The 19,612-nt window shown below is 41.3% G+C and overlaps 1 protein-coding gene across 1 annotated transcript; it reads right to left on the bottom strand.

Annotated features, from left to right (window-relative positions):
- Window positions 1-4: 4 nt before the first annotated feature.
- LOC124138487 (succinate--CoA ligase [ADP/GDP-forming] subunit alpha, mitochondrial-like) lies at window positions 5-19,537 on the bottom strand. Its single transcript, XM_046505156.1, has 9 exons — window positions 19,434-19,537; window positions 15,910-16,016; window positions 14,120-14,236; window positions 10,102-10,314; window positions 9,254-9,311; window positions 7,187-7,348; window positions 4,812-4,885; window positions 4,323-4,511; window positions 5-923 (listed from the first exon to the last, which is right to left on the bottom strand). Exons 1-9 carry the CDS (start codon window positions 19,468-19,470, stop codon window positions 900-902), a joined length of 981 nt encoding a protein of 326 aa, XP_046361112.1. The 5' UTR covers window positions 19,471-19,537; the 3' UTR covers window positions 5-899.
- Window positions 19,538-19,612: the final 75 nt, after the last annotated feature.

The raw sequence follows: 19,612 nt of genomic DNA, 5'->3' as shown, positions 1-19,612 counted from the left end.
AACATAAGGGTCAAACTTTAGTTTATTTGACCTTTGGTGCAGGAAATATCAATTCTCAATCAACATAAAATTATGAACAATATAACTTTAGTACATTTACATTCTTTGTGATTGGAGTTTTCACGAGGGGTAATGCCATTCATTGGACACAACTGGGCACTGCACCATCACATATTGCGAAACTGAAGGTCATAATGGGAGTACCTACGATCAGTACATATATCTGATTACATATAAATGAGTATAAATATACTATCTGTTATAAATGGGGGGAGTGCCTTGTATCAGTCAAAGGTATTTCCCTTGAACAAAAAGTCAAAGATGCCACCTTGGCCTCAAAGACAAAACTATTCTTGTCCATACATCACATCAGTACCCTCAGAGATGAAAATATCCATAACAGTGGACGCCTCTCTCATCCAATGAACTTTAACAGTGATGAAATGACTGCATCAGAGTCTTGTCTTGCATCCCCTCCGTTCAAAGACTCACAGCAAAACTATCACGGATACCGACAATAAGTCAATTTATTTAATGCAATGCCCATACCACTACCTTTCCCTTGCAAACCAGTCATTCATCTTCAAAAATTCATTTTGTGTCCTATTCAACCAATTTTGAACAGCTGTGAGACATTTTTCGATTTTGACATACATGTTTTTGATGAAATAGAGCATTAAGCATCACTTATACAGCATGTGGCTGCCCCTCCTACTGTCATCAATGTTTGCCACACTGGTCATTCATTGGTTGCATGCATCAGGCAGCAGGTAAACCAGTTGCCCCAATGGTATGGCACCAACTACCAACTTAACCCAAGACTGACTACTGGTAACACTGTACATGAATCAAAGGTCGCACTCCTGGCACACGGTTACAGCCATTCATTCCAGCAGCAGTTATCTCCCCGCCTTCTGCATAGCCTGAAAGGGGAAATTTTCAAGTAAATGCATCATTCTTAAAGGTGTATTCCATTGACATGTCAGACATGAATTGAATTTAAGAAGCAGAAGCAGTTGTATAAATTTCAACATCCAAATATATTCAAACTTTTAACAGTAATTCCTGTTCCACACAGTTCTATGATTTAACTAAAGAAAATAATGTTTAACCAAAAAAAATATAGGCCATGTCTAGCCAAAACATATGGTTTTACATCCAATTCAGAAATGCTGTTGAACAAATCATTTCATAAAATCATTGCCATCTTAAATAGATTGCCCAGACAAGTAGATATTAAACAGGGCTCATGTCCTGCATAGTAGACGGACATAATTATTATACATGTAGTACCCAAAATATAGCATCAGGTCAAATAAATTAATTCTATAAAGGAAGCCCCAATCATCTAAACTACGGGAGCTGAGGTGGGGAAAAGTAGAGACTGCTGTAGCCAAGAAGGGAATGAGAGTGGAATGTGGATGAACGTTTCACTAAATACCGGAAGTAGTAAAATCTAAATATATTCATACATTTGTAAACTTAACCTGTATTATTTCTTAATGCATTTACTGCTTACTTCTAACAGAAAACGAAGCTGCAGGGTCCAGCTGAGAAAGAAGTTGTTTCAATGAAGTGTGGGTCAGGACCCAGCAACTGAGACGTGACTCCGATATGATGACGTCACGTAAACTCCTCATTACTGCTTGTCATGGATGTCTATATCTTTACATCTGAAGAGATCATGAGGAGGAAGGTCGGCGACAGGTGGGCCCTTGGATGTAGTAATGCAGGATAAGTATACAAATGTAAAAAATATTTAGATTTTACTTAAAGTTTTGCTTATCCTGCATTACTCCTTAATGCATTTTTATTGGACTCTGCAGTAGTTCACGGCAGTCATTGAGAGCTTCACTCAATCTCATTAATATCAGATCTTAGTTTTCGCTATCGCTAAACAAAGATCTGAGGATAGCCCATTACGGGTCACATCAGAACGACCTTTCATCCAACCAATCAGAGCATTGCTTACCAGATGATGAAAGTGACGGAAGGAATGTGTTTTCTAATCATGCAAGCTCAAAAGATTTAACAGAGGGTATTCCAAATGACAGTTACAGTTTTTTTTATTATATCCATACAATCTAGGCCATCTATAAGCCATTCCAGAATGTTCTCTTTATCAGTTTTAATTTTTTTAATCAAGAATACGTCAAAATATGTTTCGAAGCGTAGTCGCCAGTTTGAAACTTGTGTCCAAAAGCTTGAGAAAGCTGCCTTCTGATTGCCCAATGTCGATTTCTTGTCAGTCATTTCATTGGTTGGTTAAACTTCGCGAAAGGTTGCTCTGACGTGACCCATTATGGGATGTCCTCAGATCTTTGTTTAGCGGTTTCGAAAACTAAGATCTGATTTTAATGAGATTGGAGCTTCACTTTGCGCAGATTTGCAACTTCTTCGACCAGTCATGTCCGTAGATGGTACGAGAGTATGAGGACGGGAAAAAACAGCAAGAGAAATTGGTGTGCGCTCAAGTCTAGAAACTGATTTACCAAGCCAACTGCCGGTTAGCAGAATAACCCATGGTGACCTGCTGGGCTGCGACTAGAGGGCCAAAACTATGATTGATTTCGACATCTTCCAAGGCCATGTTCCTCAGGTAGTGGCTTACGAAGACAGTGTCGGATTTCCAAAAAAATCCTTTCATGATGGCTCTAATAGAGCAATTACTGTGTAGAGCCATTGTAGAGGTAACCACCCAAATCTCGTGAAGATTCTGCATATGAGAAAGATAGGAGAGTAGAACCTTGGTGTTAGGGTTTGGGTGTGCACAATCTCTATGGCTCTTTTCCCTAGCAATATATTTAAGTTGGCCATCAGAAGTAAATGCTGCTTTTGGGGGTAGAGCCACCATGGAGGCGCCGTGGTTAAGTATGTGATCCAGTTGTAAGGTGATCCAGTTGTGCCCAAACTGACCCAGTCTACCACCTACTGGGGTGTCAAAGACTTGAACGACATGGGGTGGGAGCTTCCAGTTGTAGTCTGAGCATTCATTGCCTATCCTTCCCGTCGCTGCCTTGGGATTTGCCGCTGCCTTTGATAGGTGCCTTGTGATTTCTCTCTACCACGTCCTCTGCCTAGAAAAGTAGTAGTAGTTGCCTGCATTTGAGAAGCTCTGGGAGACATGCTCCAGAGCTTTTAGGGCTGTTTCATCTCAAGTATAACTCGAGACCTTGGCATGGTATGGGAGATATGGTTGTTGAACAGAGATGAAGCTGACCACGTCTGACAAAGGAGCCGGGGCTTAAATAACCCAGATGGCGGGTGCAGTGATCTCTGTGAGCACCACCCTGAGGTGATTGCGCATGTGATCAATCTGCCTCTTTTGGTAATCAACCACCGTCTGGAGATGGTCCAACCAACTGGCATTGGGTGAGGTGAGGTGAAATGGGGTTTAATGTCGCGTCCAAGATTATTGCACTTATAGCGACGTGCATGCACTCGTATGTATGTGTGTGGCTGCCTCTACTAGGCCGGACTGATGCCGATTTATAGTGCTAGCTCACTGAGATACCATACTGCAGTTTAACATGAATATCCCACTCAGACACAGTATACTGACTACAAGCCAACCAGTCCTTGTTTTAGCCCCTTAATGCCGAGCGCCAGACAGGGTAACAACAAGTCTTTTAACATCTTTTGGTATGATGCGGCGCAGTAAACAAAGGGCTCTGAAGGATGGTCAGCGCAGGCAGGGGAAGCCCGGAGGTGCAGGTATCACCAAGACACTCTTAAGCACAGGAGTCGCCGAGGAGCCCAGAGGTGCAGGTATCACAGCTGTCCCTGCAAAGGTACTGTCAGCGTAGCGTGGGTAGTAGTGACTGGCGAAGCGGGTCTGGGTATGTGCAGGAGGGAGGGGAATGTCAGATATCCCTGAAGAACAAGGTCCAACCCAACCACAAGCAACTCATGTAGAGAATCTTGTGTCTGACATCCTCCTGGAATGCAGCAGTGACTGCTAAAGCTTGAAGAGGAGAGAGAAACACAAAAACCTCAAACCTGCACAAATACACGTACTGGGGACTCCACCAGTCACCACCACAGGTTCATCCAAAACTGGTCAATTCATTGGAGCAACATGTCTGTCTGGTGACAAGCAGTAATGTAGAGTTAACATGACATCTCCACGTGGGAGTCACATGGCCTCATCCGCTGGGTCCTGCCTCACACTTCATTGAAACAACTTCCTCAGGTGGACTCTCGCAGCTTCGTCTCCTGTCAAAAGTGAGCATTAAAAGCATTAAGGAGTAATGCAGGATAAGTAAAACATGATGCTCTGGGATCTGTAAGGGAGATTTCCTATAAGATTCAGTGTTACATACCTTGGCCATGGTGACTCCTAGTTGAGCTGGGGACATGGTCACCTCAACACCTGCTGCTCTCAGAGACTCGATTTTCTCCTCGGCACCCCCCTTACCACCAGCAATGATGGCACCAGCATGTCCCATACGGCGCCCAGGGGGAGCTGTCAAACCAGCGATAAACGAAACCACTGGTTTGGCATTTGGTCCCTGCGAAGAAGCAGGACAATATAAATAACAGACCTTGATGAAGAACGGAAATAAAAAAGTAACATACATATTAGTGGAGGATACATGATCACATGGACGTCCACCATTTTTTTTTATCACAATCTTTTTCTTTCTTGTCATAGAAGAAGTTCCATTCATGAAGACAAATATACAAAGGGTATGACAAATGTGGAGCCTAATATATTAACAAAAGATATTCATAGAAACTAAAATGTCTTGAATTTTACAAGATGGATCTTGACTATGGTGATAACGTCCTGAGACAGATGACTTCCTCACCCTGTTGTTTTCTTTCAGGAACTCAGCAGCTTTCTCCTCGGCTCCACCACCAATTTCACCAATCAGGACAATACCTACAAGGAAAGAGTGAATGAGTGAGCGCGAGAGTGAATGAGAGAGAGAGTCTGGTTTGACATTTTTCGTAATATTCAAGGGACATGGGCTTCACACATTTTTGCCCATTTGCAACCTGGATTGTCACATCTTCCCAAGGTAAGGTAATTTAACTGACTGTAAGAGTCCAGTTTCCACCCTTGCCGAACTAGGCTGCAATTATGGAGTTATATTTTGGCTGGACTAAAGAGTCTATGCACAGTCCAAACAAAATCTTGTAACAAAATAGACAACCAGTTCGTAAACAACATTGATTCCAACGTGCAGATTTCTGTCTACTGCAGGATTTGCAAGTGATGTGTACCGTCAACTGGGCAACAACAGATATTTTCCAAATCTTTTCATGTTGTTAATCAAGGGGTTCACGTGATTTGATGCACTTCGCACGGCAAGACAAACTTTATTACAATTCATATCTTGACCATCGATCAGACTTGACATTTTTGCTTGAAGCAAATGCTAGTGATATAAGAGGTGGAATCTGATTGGTCAATAGGAGGGGCATAGAAGGGACATAACTCGTAATAGTTACTAGTGGCGCCACAATCAAGCCCAGAAATTCCAGCCTAGTTCGGCAAGGGTGGAAACTGGACTTTTGGAGTCAGTTAACTCCCTTGCCTCGGGAAGATGGGGTTTTCAGTGTGACGAGCAACACTTTGACAACAAGCTTACCCTACTGCCCTCTGACAGTCAAAAAGAAATTGACCTATCACATGCATAACAGAAGGGTGAAAAAATAAATACTATTTGTAAAAGTTGTTATGGATGTCAGAGGACTTAGTGTGATAGCAGGAGACAAAATGCTCATTGTGGTTTTTGAAAAAAGTGCATATAAAATTATTTAATGGAAGATGCTTTACTGATGCACAATGGTTTACTGCCTTACTACAAACTCTACAGTTTCATTGGTAGGAATGGCGTCAAGACTTGGCTCACAATGGCAGCCTCCACATGCTGCATGAGGTGTTGCATCTGGTCGTAGAGACTAATTTACAAAAACTGACAGAATTTTATCTGCATAATTTTGTGTGCATTTGGGTTCAGGCAGGGGTCCGGAAAATTTAAAATCCCAATCGGACATTTGCATTTAGGCCACGCCCCCTTCAAATAGCGTATTTTAGTACGACTTTTCACACACATTACAAGTTTACGTATTCATAATATGATGAATTATGAATTTTTTCAATTTAAATTGTTTAATTCACAGGACAATTAATAACAAATAATATCATTTTAGATTTACATGGAAAACATACGTTTTTTTCTGTTATAATAACGATCTGTTAACGTAGTGAACGGTCTAATTAATATTCATGAGTCTGCTCAAGTGTACGCGTTGTAACATTTGGATCGAGACTATTATCCCATATCACGTGACCTCACGGGAAAAGTTTTTTTTAAACTAAAGGTTTTTTTAAAAACAAGACAGATAATTTAATCACAAATACTAAAATACCGTTGATAGCAATAGTTATTTGAATACTTTTTTCATCTGTACTTAATTATTGACCATAAAAAAATTGGATATCGATCGTCCGAGAAAGCAAAATGGCGGTCAATCAAGATTCAATATACGACTAGCTACTGAAAACAATAAAATCTGACAATCCTCATTGTATGTCAACCAAGTGAAAGTCGTTAGCCACGACTTACAAAATGATCGTCCAGACTTTGAGGGTTTGGCAGATCCGCTCGACTGATCTGCATGGGTCGACTGGCTGTCGTCACGCTTTCGCTTCTTGTCTGAGGTTACGTATCGTAGCATTGTGAGGATAATGAGGTACATCGATGATGCAAGGTATTAATGTACAGTTGTAAACACCTTTCACTCAAATTAACAAGATGTTCTCAGTAATTAATCCTCGATTAATCAGTGTCAACTCAGTTTATTGCCTATTACAGTGATTGACCGATTGGACTATCGTGTAGGTACGATGTATTTTCAGCAATCAAAACAAACAAAGCTTGTCAGTGTAGTTAATCTTCATTGTGTTGCAACTGCAGACAGAAACTGCTCAGTCCTAACTGTTGATCATGTCCGGTCAAAATTTAAGAATGTCCGGACAATACTTTTTAAAATGTATTTTAAAACGGACATTTGAGATTCCCAATCGGACATGTTCGGCGCATATGACGGTTTCCGGACCCCTGGGTTCAGGGTATGGGTAAAGTTAATGATTCTTGGCAGAAATATTCCTTTGAAAATCCTACCTTCTCAGCAATCATGATTCTTGGCAGGAATATTCCTTTGAAAATCCTACCTTCTGTGTGTGGGTCTTGTAAGAAGCATTCAAGGGTGTCCACGAAGTTTGTGCCATTGAAGGGATCTCCACCTATTCCGACACACAAGGACTGCCCAAGCCCTGTCTCTGTAGTCTGGTGCACTGCTTCATATGTTAAAGTGCCAGATCGAGATACAATTCCTTAAACACAAACAAGTGATATCGTACATATATACATCAGTGGGTGCACTTACTAACACAACTAATGGAAGATCAGGTGAAAGAATGTTATTAATCAGTTAGAAATTGTGGGTTTTTTGGGTTTGGTTTGTTGTTTAATGCCGCACACAGCAATATTCCAGCTATCTGATGGCGGTCTGTAAATAATCGAGTCTCGAACAGACGATCAAGTGATTAACATCATGAGCATCGCTACACGAAATTGGGAAGTTAGAAATAGTAAATCTGAGGATCTTGTTCTAACATTTCAAGTTATATTAGAAGTTTTTGTTTGTGCCTATATGCTGTTTTATTCTAGTTGATGAACATAATGGAACAGACGAACAACCAATCCTTTATTATTAATTGTCCTCCAAAAGTGATGATCAAACACAATGTTTTAAGTGATTCACAATACCCATAATACCTTTCCCATCAAGGCTGTGTATTGGCCCAAAAATTGTATTGCAATATATTGCAATACAGGTACATGTATTGTGATATGTATTGCGATATATTGGAAGCAATGTCTTTCCGCGTGTCTGCTGTCATGTCAATCAGTTGGAAGAGAAACATCATTTGTGAATGAATTTCTGTGTAGATTTAGGTTGAACAATACAAAAAATAATGAAACCCAGCTACATTTGTTTACCCACTATACAGGAATACAGAAAAAATATTGCAATATGTATCGATCAAAAAGCATATTGGAGTTTACAGATAACACCATGCAGTCCAACTGTTCTTCTCTATGGTAGATAGATCTATAGGCCCTATCGCCAATTCAGAAAAAAAGCAAGACTGAAGACTGTAGTGAAAGTTTATATCAAAGTTCAGTTCATATTTCATAGCGTGTTGAAGTCTCACTTGTGACAGATTGACTGCAATAAATAAGAAAATATAGCATGACATAATGCTATTTCACATTGTGATACTATTACAACCTTATGTATCAAACTTCACCAATAAAGATATATTTTTACAAAGACTACAACTTTGAAATTCTGGAGAACCGAAACATGTCAGTCAAGTCATATAACCAATATTTCTATAAATAAGCATTAACTGTTAAAAAATAAGTTTGAAAAGCCCTCGCAAAAAAACCTATTGCAAAATGTATTTTTAACACCTCGTGCAAAGCGAGCGAGTTTTGAATGCAGCAAACAGCTTCGAAAGCCAAAGACTAAATAACGTGACTGAATACTATAGAAAGTGCTGCTGATAAGTTAATAATATTAACACAAAATGCTTCCAAGCAAAGACTGCTAATAAAGTAATTCATACCGTTTGTAGACCATCTATTCTTCCAAAAGAATAACCCACATGGCAATGATGGCAGGCAGGCCAGCAACATACTTCAAAAATAAAACCTACCAGCAGTTATTCCCCTTTGTAACCACGAAAATTGCAACCCGCTAAAAAACAAACTTGACAATAAATCACTGCTATTTGCACTAGGGTTAATCATAGCAATCTATCTAGAACACATAAATACCAAATAATAATTTTATCATTTTGGCCGTAACACCGACTTCTCATAAAGTACAGAAACAATGGCTGGTTGTTGTGAAATCAGTTGTCAGAGTTCCTGACCCCTGTATGGACGGTGTTTTGAACAGTGTTCCAAGCTGAGCTGTGTTTTGAGGCATGTCTCACCTTATTGTATACTGAATTTTTTTTTTTACCACATTTCAGCTTGTTACATCATTTGAGCATGTTGAGAGTTTGATCTTGTATTGATGAATAATACCGGGTACTGTGCAAAAACCACTGTGAAACAAAGTAGATTACACTTGTGACTCATCAAATGACATTAAATCTCAGTATGTTTTATGTATGATATTACTCAAGCATGTTATTATTATTTCACACAGAGAAGCATCTTACCGATTTTCCCCTTCAAGTGAATGTGTCCTGGCATGATTCCTATCTTAATTTCTCCTGGCTGCAAACAGAACATTCATCAATGTGATACATGATATATCATGTGATAGTGAGTGGTGTTAATTGCCGTTTTCACAGAATTTCAGTGACAGTCATGGGCTGTGCTAAGAGCATCACTCTTGAACAGTATTTCAGTTATATCAGATATGCTAGATAAGGTTGGTAATAAATAATAAGCTGTAAATAATTGAGTCTGGACCAGACAATCTGGTCATTGATCCCACATCGTAGGGAACAATGATCTGCAATAAACCACGTAATTGAACCTGACCTCCCGATCCATTACATTGCCTCTTCCGGTATTCATGATTATTTTGCTCACATATATCATGATATATATGCCTGTGCACATGTTATCGTCTTAATTTTGAGTGCCAACCAGGGTAACAACAAGTACCATCTTTAAATGTCTTTTGGAATGATGTGACCTGAGGATCAAACCCCTGATCTTCCACCCACAAGCACAAATTATTATTCTGACAAACCAAAGAAACATAATCAGGACAACTCGGGATTTCAACCCACAATTATAAGTCCCTGGCAGGCCTAAGTAATACATATCTACACAGCCAATTGCTGAACCATAGATGACAGGGTCAAAATGCTCTGGACTGCAGCGTTAGAATTTGGCACTAGTCCTATAGTCCTTGCCAAACTGCCCAATAGTTAAGGTATCCCAAGGACTAGTAGAAATTGGCCATTATTAAGGGTTTTGCTATATGTCATCATCATAAGGACTAGTGGACCAAAACAGTTAGTTTCTAACCCTGGGACTGGACAACCATTTCTACCTTGATGATGCCAGGGCAATTTGGTCCGATGAGCCTGGTCTTGCTCTGCCTGACAAGCTTGTGTTTGACTCGGACCATGTCCTGCTGGGGGATGCCCTCTGTGATACACACACACAGCGGTATCTCCGCATCGATGGCTTCTAAGATGGCTGGAGCAGCATAACGTGGGGGTACGAAAACCACTGTAGCATCTGCACCCGTCTTTTCCCTAGCCTGATAGACCAGATGTGTGGTATTTTAAACTACATTTGTTCATGAACATTACAAAGAGAATGAACAGATCAGTAAATAACCCTTACAAACATGTGTCTACAGCTAGCTTTTCCTTTTGAACCTGCTCTGAAACATTTATTATTAAGTTTCCAAGCAATTTTGTATAATTTTCTTATTCGGAATATTCTATAAGTAATACGTTACTACTGTTATACCGAGGCTGTTGTCCTCCACAACTGCTCTTATAGCGAAATCTTCCACAGAGATCTCAATCACCTCATGCAGCACGTGCGTAGCCACCTAGCTGCCATGTGACACCCTTCACTCTTGCGCGAACAAGTGCTCGGGGAACGGACAGGCGGGCAGCAGCCGGAATACTTATAGAATATTCCGAATAGGAAAATTCTACAAATTACATTAAGTAATACGTTACCACTGTTATACCAAGGCTGACTACCACAGTAGGCGGTGGGGAGCACCTACAACCCGAAAACTGACTTCATCAGAGACCTTTCTGAGGTAATGGATGGCAAAAACCAAGTCAGAACGCCAGTAACAACTCCGCAATATTCTGTGAACAGATATATTGAAGTGTAGGGCAAATGTTGCCGCTATCGCCCTAATCTCGTGCAGGTTTGACCCCGCAACCGGTAACCCCTGAGACCGATACGCCAGATTGATTACAGAACGAAGCCATAACGCAATCGAGTTGCGAGTTATGTCAGCACTCCGATTAGGGTTACACGATATGAACAGACGGTCACGCCCTTGTCTGCGTTCATTCGAAGCCTTAAGATAATACTTAAGGGCCCCATCTGTCCTCGGTATCAGCAGGATGTAAGATTTCTTTGAGTGATCTTACAGTGAATTCTCTCTCCGTTTGGCCAAACTTCTGATTCTTAGCGACGAAGCCCATGAGCAGGCCCAGGCGGACCGTTCCTTCGTCACCCCTATCGAATCGTACTTTGGTGACATCGAGTGTGTGGCAAAGGAGAGGAGAAATGCTGTTTTCCAAGTCACATGCCGAAACGAAGCATTTTTCAAGGGTTCATACGGAGCTTCCGTAAGCGATTTCAACACCAGGGAAAGATCCCAGGCAGGAGTCCAGTGCGACCTTTCTTAAGATCTTGCTGTTTGAAACCCTTGATAATACCCCGAATCACCAACTCTTTTGAGGAACCCCACTATGGGGGTGGTTAACCGGGTGAACAGCCAGGGAGCGGACGAAAGGCCGAATGGTAGTACAACCCACTCAAAGTGCCTGCCTTGAAAGACAAACCTGAGATACTTGTGATGGTCCGAGTGAATCGGATCATGCAGATAAGCATCCTTCAGGTCGATCGAAGAGAGCCAGTCGGCCGGCATGATCAGACCTTTCAGGTCCGCCAAGGTCAACATTCTGAACTTGGGCGGCTTGTGCAGGTAAAACTCGTTGAACGATTTCAGATTGTGAATCATTCTGAGTTCGGCACTGTCCTTTTTGGGAACGAGAAATATCCTGGAGTAAACCCCGGTGTTATTTCTGGTAGGGCTAACTCCCATACTGCCCTCTTCTCCACCAACCTGCCGATGGCATCGTCGAGGATGGGAAGATCAGCTTCCAGATAGAAACCTTCCAAAGGGGCGACGGTGAGCGGCGGATCCGCTTTGAGATCTAACTGATAGCCGTACCGGATCGTGTTGACCACCAAAGGGTCGTCGAACACTTGTTCCCAATTCTCCCAGTAAATCTGGAGTCTGGCTCCGACGGGAAGGAAAGGGAGGCCTGACAGGCTGCGGCAGGCGCAACTGCCCAGGGCTGAATGACTTGGGTTCGCCTACGGGCCAACCGAAGCTGGCGCTGTTGGCATACGAACCATGCAAGTGAGAGTCATTTGGAGGAGCCCTTACCGTCCCGAGACGGCTTAGGCTTCCCCAAGTGTCCCTTCTTCCCCCGAAAGGGCGGCATGTTGCCCTTACCGGGGCCCTCAGGGCAGGACCTCTTCCCAGAGGAAGAAGACACCGACCCCTTGGACTTCCCGGCCACAGCATCCTGAGGGGCACTCCGTTTAGGGGCACCACCCAGGCATCTGTGCAGAGACCCAACCAGATCCAACGCATGCCGCGGCAGACGAAGCACACTGCTGTTCTTTTAGAACACCATGGATCCGATTATTAAACAGGGTCAGCGCAGACCAAGGCTGCGAAAGGAGCACCTCTTGGTTGGCGGCGTCCAACCCAGAGGAGGCAAGGTACGCTTGCCGCCTCAAGAAATGGCACGTGCCGGAAAGAAAGGCCGAAGCCCCGGCAACGTACTCAAGGGTTGCATTCAAACCGATCAAACAGTTATAAATGCGCTGGTCTCGGTCCGTGGGGGAACCTTCAACCAGACTGGCTGCCGCCGCCAAGTAGGTGTCGCCATGTTACATAGCGAGCATTGAGTGCCGAGAGAGGGTGTCCATTTGCTGTAAAGTTGCTTGAGTGACTGTAGCAGCAGGTGGGGCACGGACACCCAACCTCTCCTGCCTCGGGGAAGGCCAAGTCATGCACCGGGAACGAACCCTTTCTCCACGACGGAGGAGGTAACGGGAGTCCCCGACCGGAGGCCGCCGCGAAGGCTTTCTCCAAATATGGCTTGATCCCGCACAACTAAGTTGACGCGGGAAAAGCCTTGTTGGCAGACTCGTCAAAAACCTCGGAGGAACCCACAGAGCCGTGGATTCCCCGGTTGCCGGCTGGGGCCGTGGCATGTCCTCAAAGAGGTCATACACCATGGCCACATGGTCCTTAGTCGATAACAGGAGTATCGGCTCGGGGGAAGGACCGGTGACTACGGTTGCCGCCTCCATACCCGTGGACCCCACGTCCGAACCAGAAGCCACCGAAGGGGCCGGGGGCGGAACAACCAGGGCCTTATCCTGAGATAACCGCCAGTTTGGAGTCCACAAGTTGAGATAACAAAGCCGCGACAGAATCCCCAGACAGCCCAAGGGATCTGCCGCTGCCGTGGAGGTAGTGCCTGCAAGGGGCGCCAGACCGGACGAACCGGCCACCTCAGGGGTGATAGCAGAGCGCACGTAGCGCCTGTAACACGCAAAGTCCAAATTTAGGCGGGAAAATTTTCTAAGCGCCGTATAACTAACGCCCCGTAAATTACAGTTAACTTACGACTAAGAAACAGTAATAAATATCACCAAGGATAGGCAGGAGGCGGAAACCGTAGAACACAAGTAGAGCAGTAGATACACGTCAGGCTAGGGCAAGCAAAGAGACAAGAGTGAAGGGTGTCACATGGCAGCTAGGTGGCTACGCACGTGCTGCATGAGGTGATTGAGATCTCTATGGAAGATTGCGCTATAAGAGCAGTTGTGGGGGACAACAGCCTCGGTATAACAGTGGTAACGTATTACTTAATGTAATTGACATAAATATCTGTATCATATTGTGACCTGTGTATCGTATCGTGACCTGTGTATCGTATCGTGACCTTGCTGTAGCGTTTCACCCCTAGTAACAACATGAAACTAATAAAACACACTACTGATATAACAAGATCCTGATGTAACAAGCTACTGACATAAGAAACTTCTGGCATAACAAACAATTCCTTCCCTATATTATGTATATCCTTGGTATACTATATCTATGAAGACAAAGAACAGTAATACTCATTAACCATGCTAACATGGGCAGGTTCTTTACATCCCTACAAGGTACTTGTCACTTGATGGCAGAGGAAAACAAGTTCACAAAACTGATTAATATAATTTTACAAATAAAATAGTACACATTAATAAAAGGAGTCTGGTGTAGAGTGTAGACTTGCCTCCTTTACAGAGCCGAAGACTGGGAGTCCGAGATGGGTCTGTCCAGCCTTGGCTGGAGACACTCCACCAACCATCTGGGAGCCATACTCAATAGCCTGTTGGCTGTGGAAGGTACCCTGGATCGGATGGAATCATTCATCAAAGTTCATGCAAAAACATTTTGGAGACTATGTCAATTATGCTACAAACCATTTTTCATTTACATAAACTTAACAATACAACAGGGCAATGTTCGAAAAAGACAGGCCCGAGGCCGACAGATTTTTTCTTGAGGCTGATAGTTTGTAAATTTCAGCAGGCCCTTGGTAAATGAATCATAACACTGATATTGCTTGGTGAAACTTCAAAGTACTCCGCTCGTTAACTCTTTCAAGACCGCAGGCCGGTGTAATGGCCACACCGTAGCGACATCTAAATAATATATAGTTTCATGAACCTACCGGTAATATCATTCATTTATTAACCTATCACTTTTCACAAAGTCAAGAAATATGTATTACCATATTTTATCAAAAGATTTAAAATTATTAACTATTTCCCGCAATGTTATTGAAAAAAACATAATCTGGGACACATGTGCTTTAACAACAGGTCCATATCGAATAGTCTTAGAGCAATGTAGGGTGTTTCAAGCAAATCGTAATTAAATTAAATAAAGTAATGAATAAAATCAACAAACATATTTTGAAAAATTGTCAAACTTACACCATGTTTTCATGGAGATGCAAATTTCATGCAGATATGTGAAACTATTCTTGACTTCTGCTACAGTACCAAACTATAATTAATATGAAGTACCCTTCAAAGACAGAGAATGGGGTGTGTTGAAATCCTTGAAGGGATGGAGGAAGCTGGTGTGTCTCAGCTCTGAACAACATTTCAGTTATATCACGTCTGCTTAATCAATTAATGAGGTAGGAAGCCTGAAGTAACACATATTGCTGACTGCTGCCAACAAGGGTATGATGCTGACAAATAAAGGCAAACATGGGTTCAAACGTACAAGTTGATCCTGGCACAAGGGACACAACTCTAGACAATTTATCAGTGCCTTATACCACTCAGACACCTGTGGCTGTTGCTATAACCATGGTAACAGGGATCAATTTGATGCCACTATATGACAACAAAACATCCAAAGAGCAGCAGGTTATTTTGTTTGTTGTTTGTTTGTTGCCATATGATGACAGTTCTCCATGATGTAACATCAATACAACTAAAATAGAGCCAATAGCTAGCAGTGAGCAAATTAGCATAGTTTTCCATAATATTCCAGGAGGGTTTAACTTTAGATTTACACAACTGGGGGTCCAGAGGACCCCCAATAAGTAATGTTAAGGGTCCTTCCAAGCAATATGGGGGTTCTGTAAACTAATTAAATGGAATAGTGTACTGTTCATTTGGATAATTACTTTAGTGCCTGGAATAAATCAATGGTCATGTAGATGGTGGTCATGATATGATGGATGAAAAAACAGACACCCACAACTGTGCAGAAGGTACAATGAATATTACTGTGTGTCCCTTGGGATACATTATATTTTTATCTGCATCCATTCTCTACATTTGTGCAAACTGGACACACATTAGTGCATCACGAAAACCCTGTTCCAGCAATATCATGTGGATGGAAACAGAAATGGGCTTCACACATTGTACCCATAGGGAATCGAACTCAGGTCTTTGGCGTGAAGAGCTAACGCTTGAACCACAAGGCTACCCCACCTCCCTGTGAGCTAGCATAATGCCATACAAGTACAACTAAACCTGTGCCATGAAGAAAAGTTACCTGTTTGCCGGTGAAGCCCTGGCAGATAAGCTTTGTGTGGGAACCTATCAAGAGGTTTGGCCGTGTGGCGGTGTACATGTGACGAACATGGCCAGGTCGTCCGAGGCCTGCAACACATACACTTTTATGACAACAATGTTTCAACTGACACTCACAGAAATCATGGAGGACTAGAAGCAACACTTGCCTGAAATTTCAGCATGGTTAGCACACATTTGGAAGGTGTAACAATTGTATTTGTGTCAATGTAATCATTTCCTATTGTGTGAGAATTGTGTAGGAATATATCAATGACAACCCCATCATGTCCCAATGTGCATATCTCCAATCAATATGAGCATGAGAGAGAGAGAGAGAGAGAGAGAGAGAGAGAGAGAGAGAGAGAGAGAGAGAGAGAGAGAGAGAGAGAGTAAGACAACAGTTTCAGATCTCTGCTAAAATCCATCCTGAATTCCCATACTTTGAACAAGACAACTACAAAATTTTGTAATCAAGAAGCAGTGGTTTTCAAATGCAGCATGCCATAACCATAATAATGATAAAAAAATACTTAACACAAGAAAGAATTGCACAACAACCACTACCTATGATTATCTCATTTTTCTACTTCCAATTCTACAATATTTCATTGGATTCTACCCAGTTTTATCATGTTCATTTTTCTTTGATAAATGTTTTAGTTTTGGGTGCATCTAAAAATAGCAGTGTCAACATGGTCAATCACTCTCATGATTTGCCCAGGTCATTGTGTATCATGTTCAAAGTCCAAAGTGCAGTATTCACAATAAGTAAACAATACAGTGAGTATGCATGGTGTAGGTGTTTTCATAAATTATAAGTGATGATTATTCAGTAGCCTGTCTTCAGAATTTGTGCGACTAATGATTGAAAATTTGATAGAAATTATCAAAATCTAAATATACTGTTGACTCTGCAAACTAAAGCACATTACATCATGTACAGTGCAGTCAAATGAGTGCTACGATTAAACTAAGCAGCCTAAAAGCAAGGTCTCAAATCATGCCGATGAAAGTTCAACAGGGAAAGAAATGCAGTCATGACTTCCAGGACAAATATGCCAAAAACATCCCATTTTACTGCAGTTTTAAAATTATACACACAAAGCTTCCCTGGTATATACCATTTATATTATTATATGACAAATATGGTAACCAGTTTGGAGATAAAATAACATTTTTCATATGGCTGCTGTGGCTGCCAAAACAGATATGGTTCTCAAAATCAAAACAACCAAGAGAAAACGTGAAACTAGTGTTTCAGTTGTTACATATTAATCAATATAATATGATGTAAATTATAGTAAAATGATGGTCATTAATATGAAATAAGACTATGCTGATAATGTTATAATGAATAAAGACCAACGTTTGTGTGATTCCCCAATCTATCTTTTGGGCATTTATGTGTGTCATAAACCCCCATTCTACGACTTCAACAACTTGTCCTAAGCACAGGTATAGTAAAATTTCTTTTGGTCTAGTAAGCTTAGCAAATTTAACTCCATATATTTGTACTAAAATATACTAGAAATAACATTAGGTGACAAGGTTGGGCTAGCAGAAAAAATGTTTTGTCTCAGCCAACATGAAACAATCAACTTTCATTCACAGCGATTATTAACAGTTGATAACACTAACAGTTTGATTACCATACCTCAGTAATCATTACTGTGATAATGGCTTTAGAGTCATGAACATGATGAAGTCTAAGGTTTCAAGTAGATTAATTACTTAGACTGAGAAATACTCATCTTAGTTCCAACATGTCCAACCTGAACAAAGACAACCTCAGCCATGTGGATGTACCGGGTATGTGATTTTCAATTGATCTGAATAAAACCATTCCAGAAATCCGGAATACAAAAATGAAAGATATGTAAACCATAATCACGACAATTACGAATCTGTTGGATAATTGGAAAACTAAATCAGTAATCATTGAAAAAACATAAGCATGACTGACTCTGCTCCGCTGAATTGTAACACAAAACAAGAGTCAATCAAGATTACAAATCCCCCCAGGCCCTACAACAGCAAAAGGCATTACTTCAGACCCTGGTTAATACATGTAGCAAAGTTGGATGAAAAATCTTTCACTGTTTTCAAGTCATGCTGCGGAAAGGAAATACAGATGGACAGACGGACAGACAGACCAGATGATGACTATATCCCCCTGCATTATATGCCAGGGGGGTAAACATCCTAAAATCATCATTTCTCTAAAAAAAGAGCCACATGGTTCTGTGAATTTTACATTGGATCAGATAGGTCATTTTCATACATGGGTAAACACGATAATAAAGAATTAATGCAATTGCAAACTAAAAAATATAAATGATGTTATACAAGAGACATCCTTACAATATTTGCATCAAATTCAACATTAACAAGAGTTTGCCACTAACGTGGCTATATCCCCCGCCCCTGTTGCAGAATTTATGACATAATTAAATCTAAACCATCCCTAACCATGCTAACCCTTTATAACCGAGGTGGAACTTGTCATGGAAATTGTAAAAAAAAGAAGAGTTTGGAACCTAAGTCCATCTTGCTGCCATGGAAACGTAAAAAAAATAAACATTTCTAAAATTTCTAAATAGCAAAAGGCACCAGTTCAGCATGTACCTGACAGACCTACAAAGTTTGATGAACAAATATTGAACGGTTTATGAGTTATGCTCCGGAAACGAAACGTGACTGACGGACGGAGCCCATTTCTATATCCCCCGTCAACTTTGTTGCGGGGGATAATAAATGAGTAGATCCTCTAACTGGCCATATGGGGTCCACAACGTACATCATGTACATGTTCTTCATAATGCAATGACAGTGTTCATGTGTCAAATATAACAATTCACAGAAAAGAAAAAAATGTTATTTGGTATGGCACACATTTATTGCATATGCCATTTCAATAAAACCAAAAAATGTCTGAACAATAAATTGACAAAAATGCAACATGGTTTCCATGGTCCCTATGTTTTGACACTGGGTCGAAAATCTGTCACTGTCAGAACAGTAAAGTGACACCTTTGTCACCATTTTGGTAAGATCACAAACACAAAATTTCAGCTTCCTAACCTCTGTGAATGAGAGATGATGTCGAATGCGGTAGGCCCCAGCCACAAGAATTATGGGGTAAAGCATGGAGGTCGAAAGTCACACGTAGGATAGTAAACAAAAAACATGTGCAGTTGTGAGAAATTATGAATGCACAAATACTCATACGATTGTCAAGCTAACCAAGGTGCTGGGATAGTTAATGCAAGTTAATTAGAGAGGCAACATTCAGTTTCACCTGGTAGGCTAAACGAAAAAGATCTAGGTGAAAATAACGCCAATCAAAGAATGAATCTTCAGATCATGTCGACGATTATAGGATACAAAACATTTGTGCTCGTGGTTGTCTATGACCCAAGTGTACTTTGTTAGAGTACCGGAACATTTACTTGTTGACGAAAGTAAGAATTTAGTAAACATTTGCATTTTCCACAAATACAGTACCGGACAACCTTGTCAAAACCTTGCATGCTGTCGCCATCTTGAAAACTCCGGTCAAGGTCAACTAAATTATTCCCAGCCAATCAGAAAACGCCTACCAAACATCCTTCACTACTCATATCCAATAGCTTTGCAGATAACGTTACTTCTCAGCAAATATAGCCAATCAATATCGCGATAAG

Source organism: Haliotis rufescens, unplaced genomic scaffold (assembly GCF_023055435.1).
Source record: "Haliotis rufescens isolate VD_foot unplaced genomic scaffold, xgHalRufe1.0.p SCAF_54, whole genome shotgun sequence".
NCBI classification, from domain to species: domain Eukaryota; kingdom Metazoa; phylum Mollusca; class Gastropoda; order Lepetellida; family Haliotidae; genus Haliotis; species Haliotis rufescens.
This window is presented reverse-complemented; position numbering and strand designations above follow the sequence as displayed.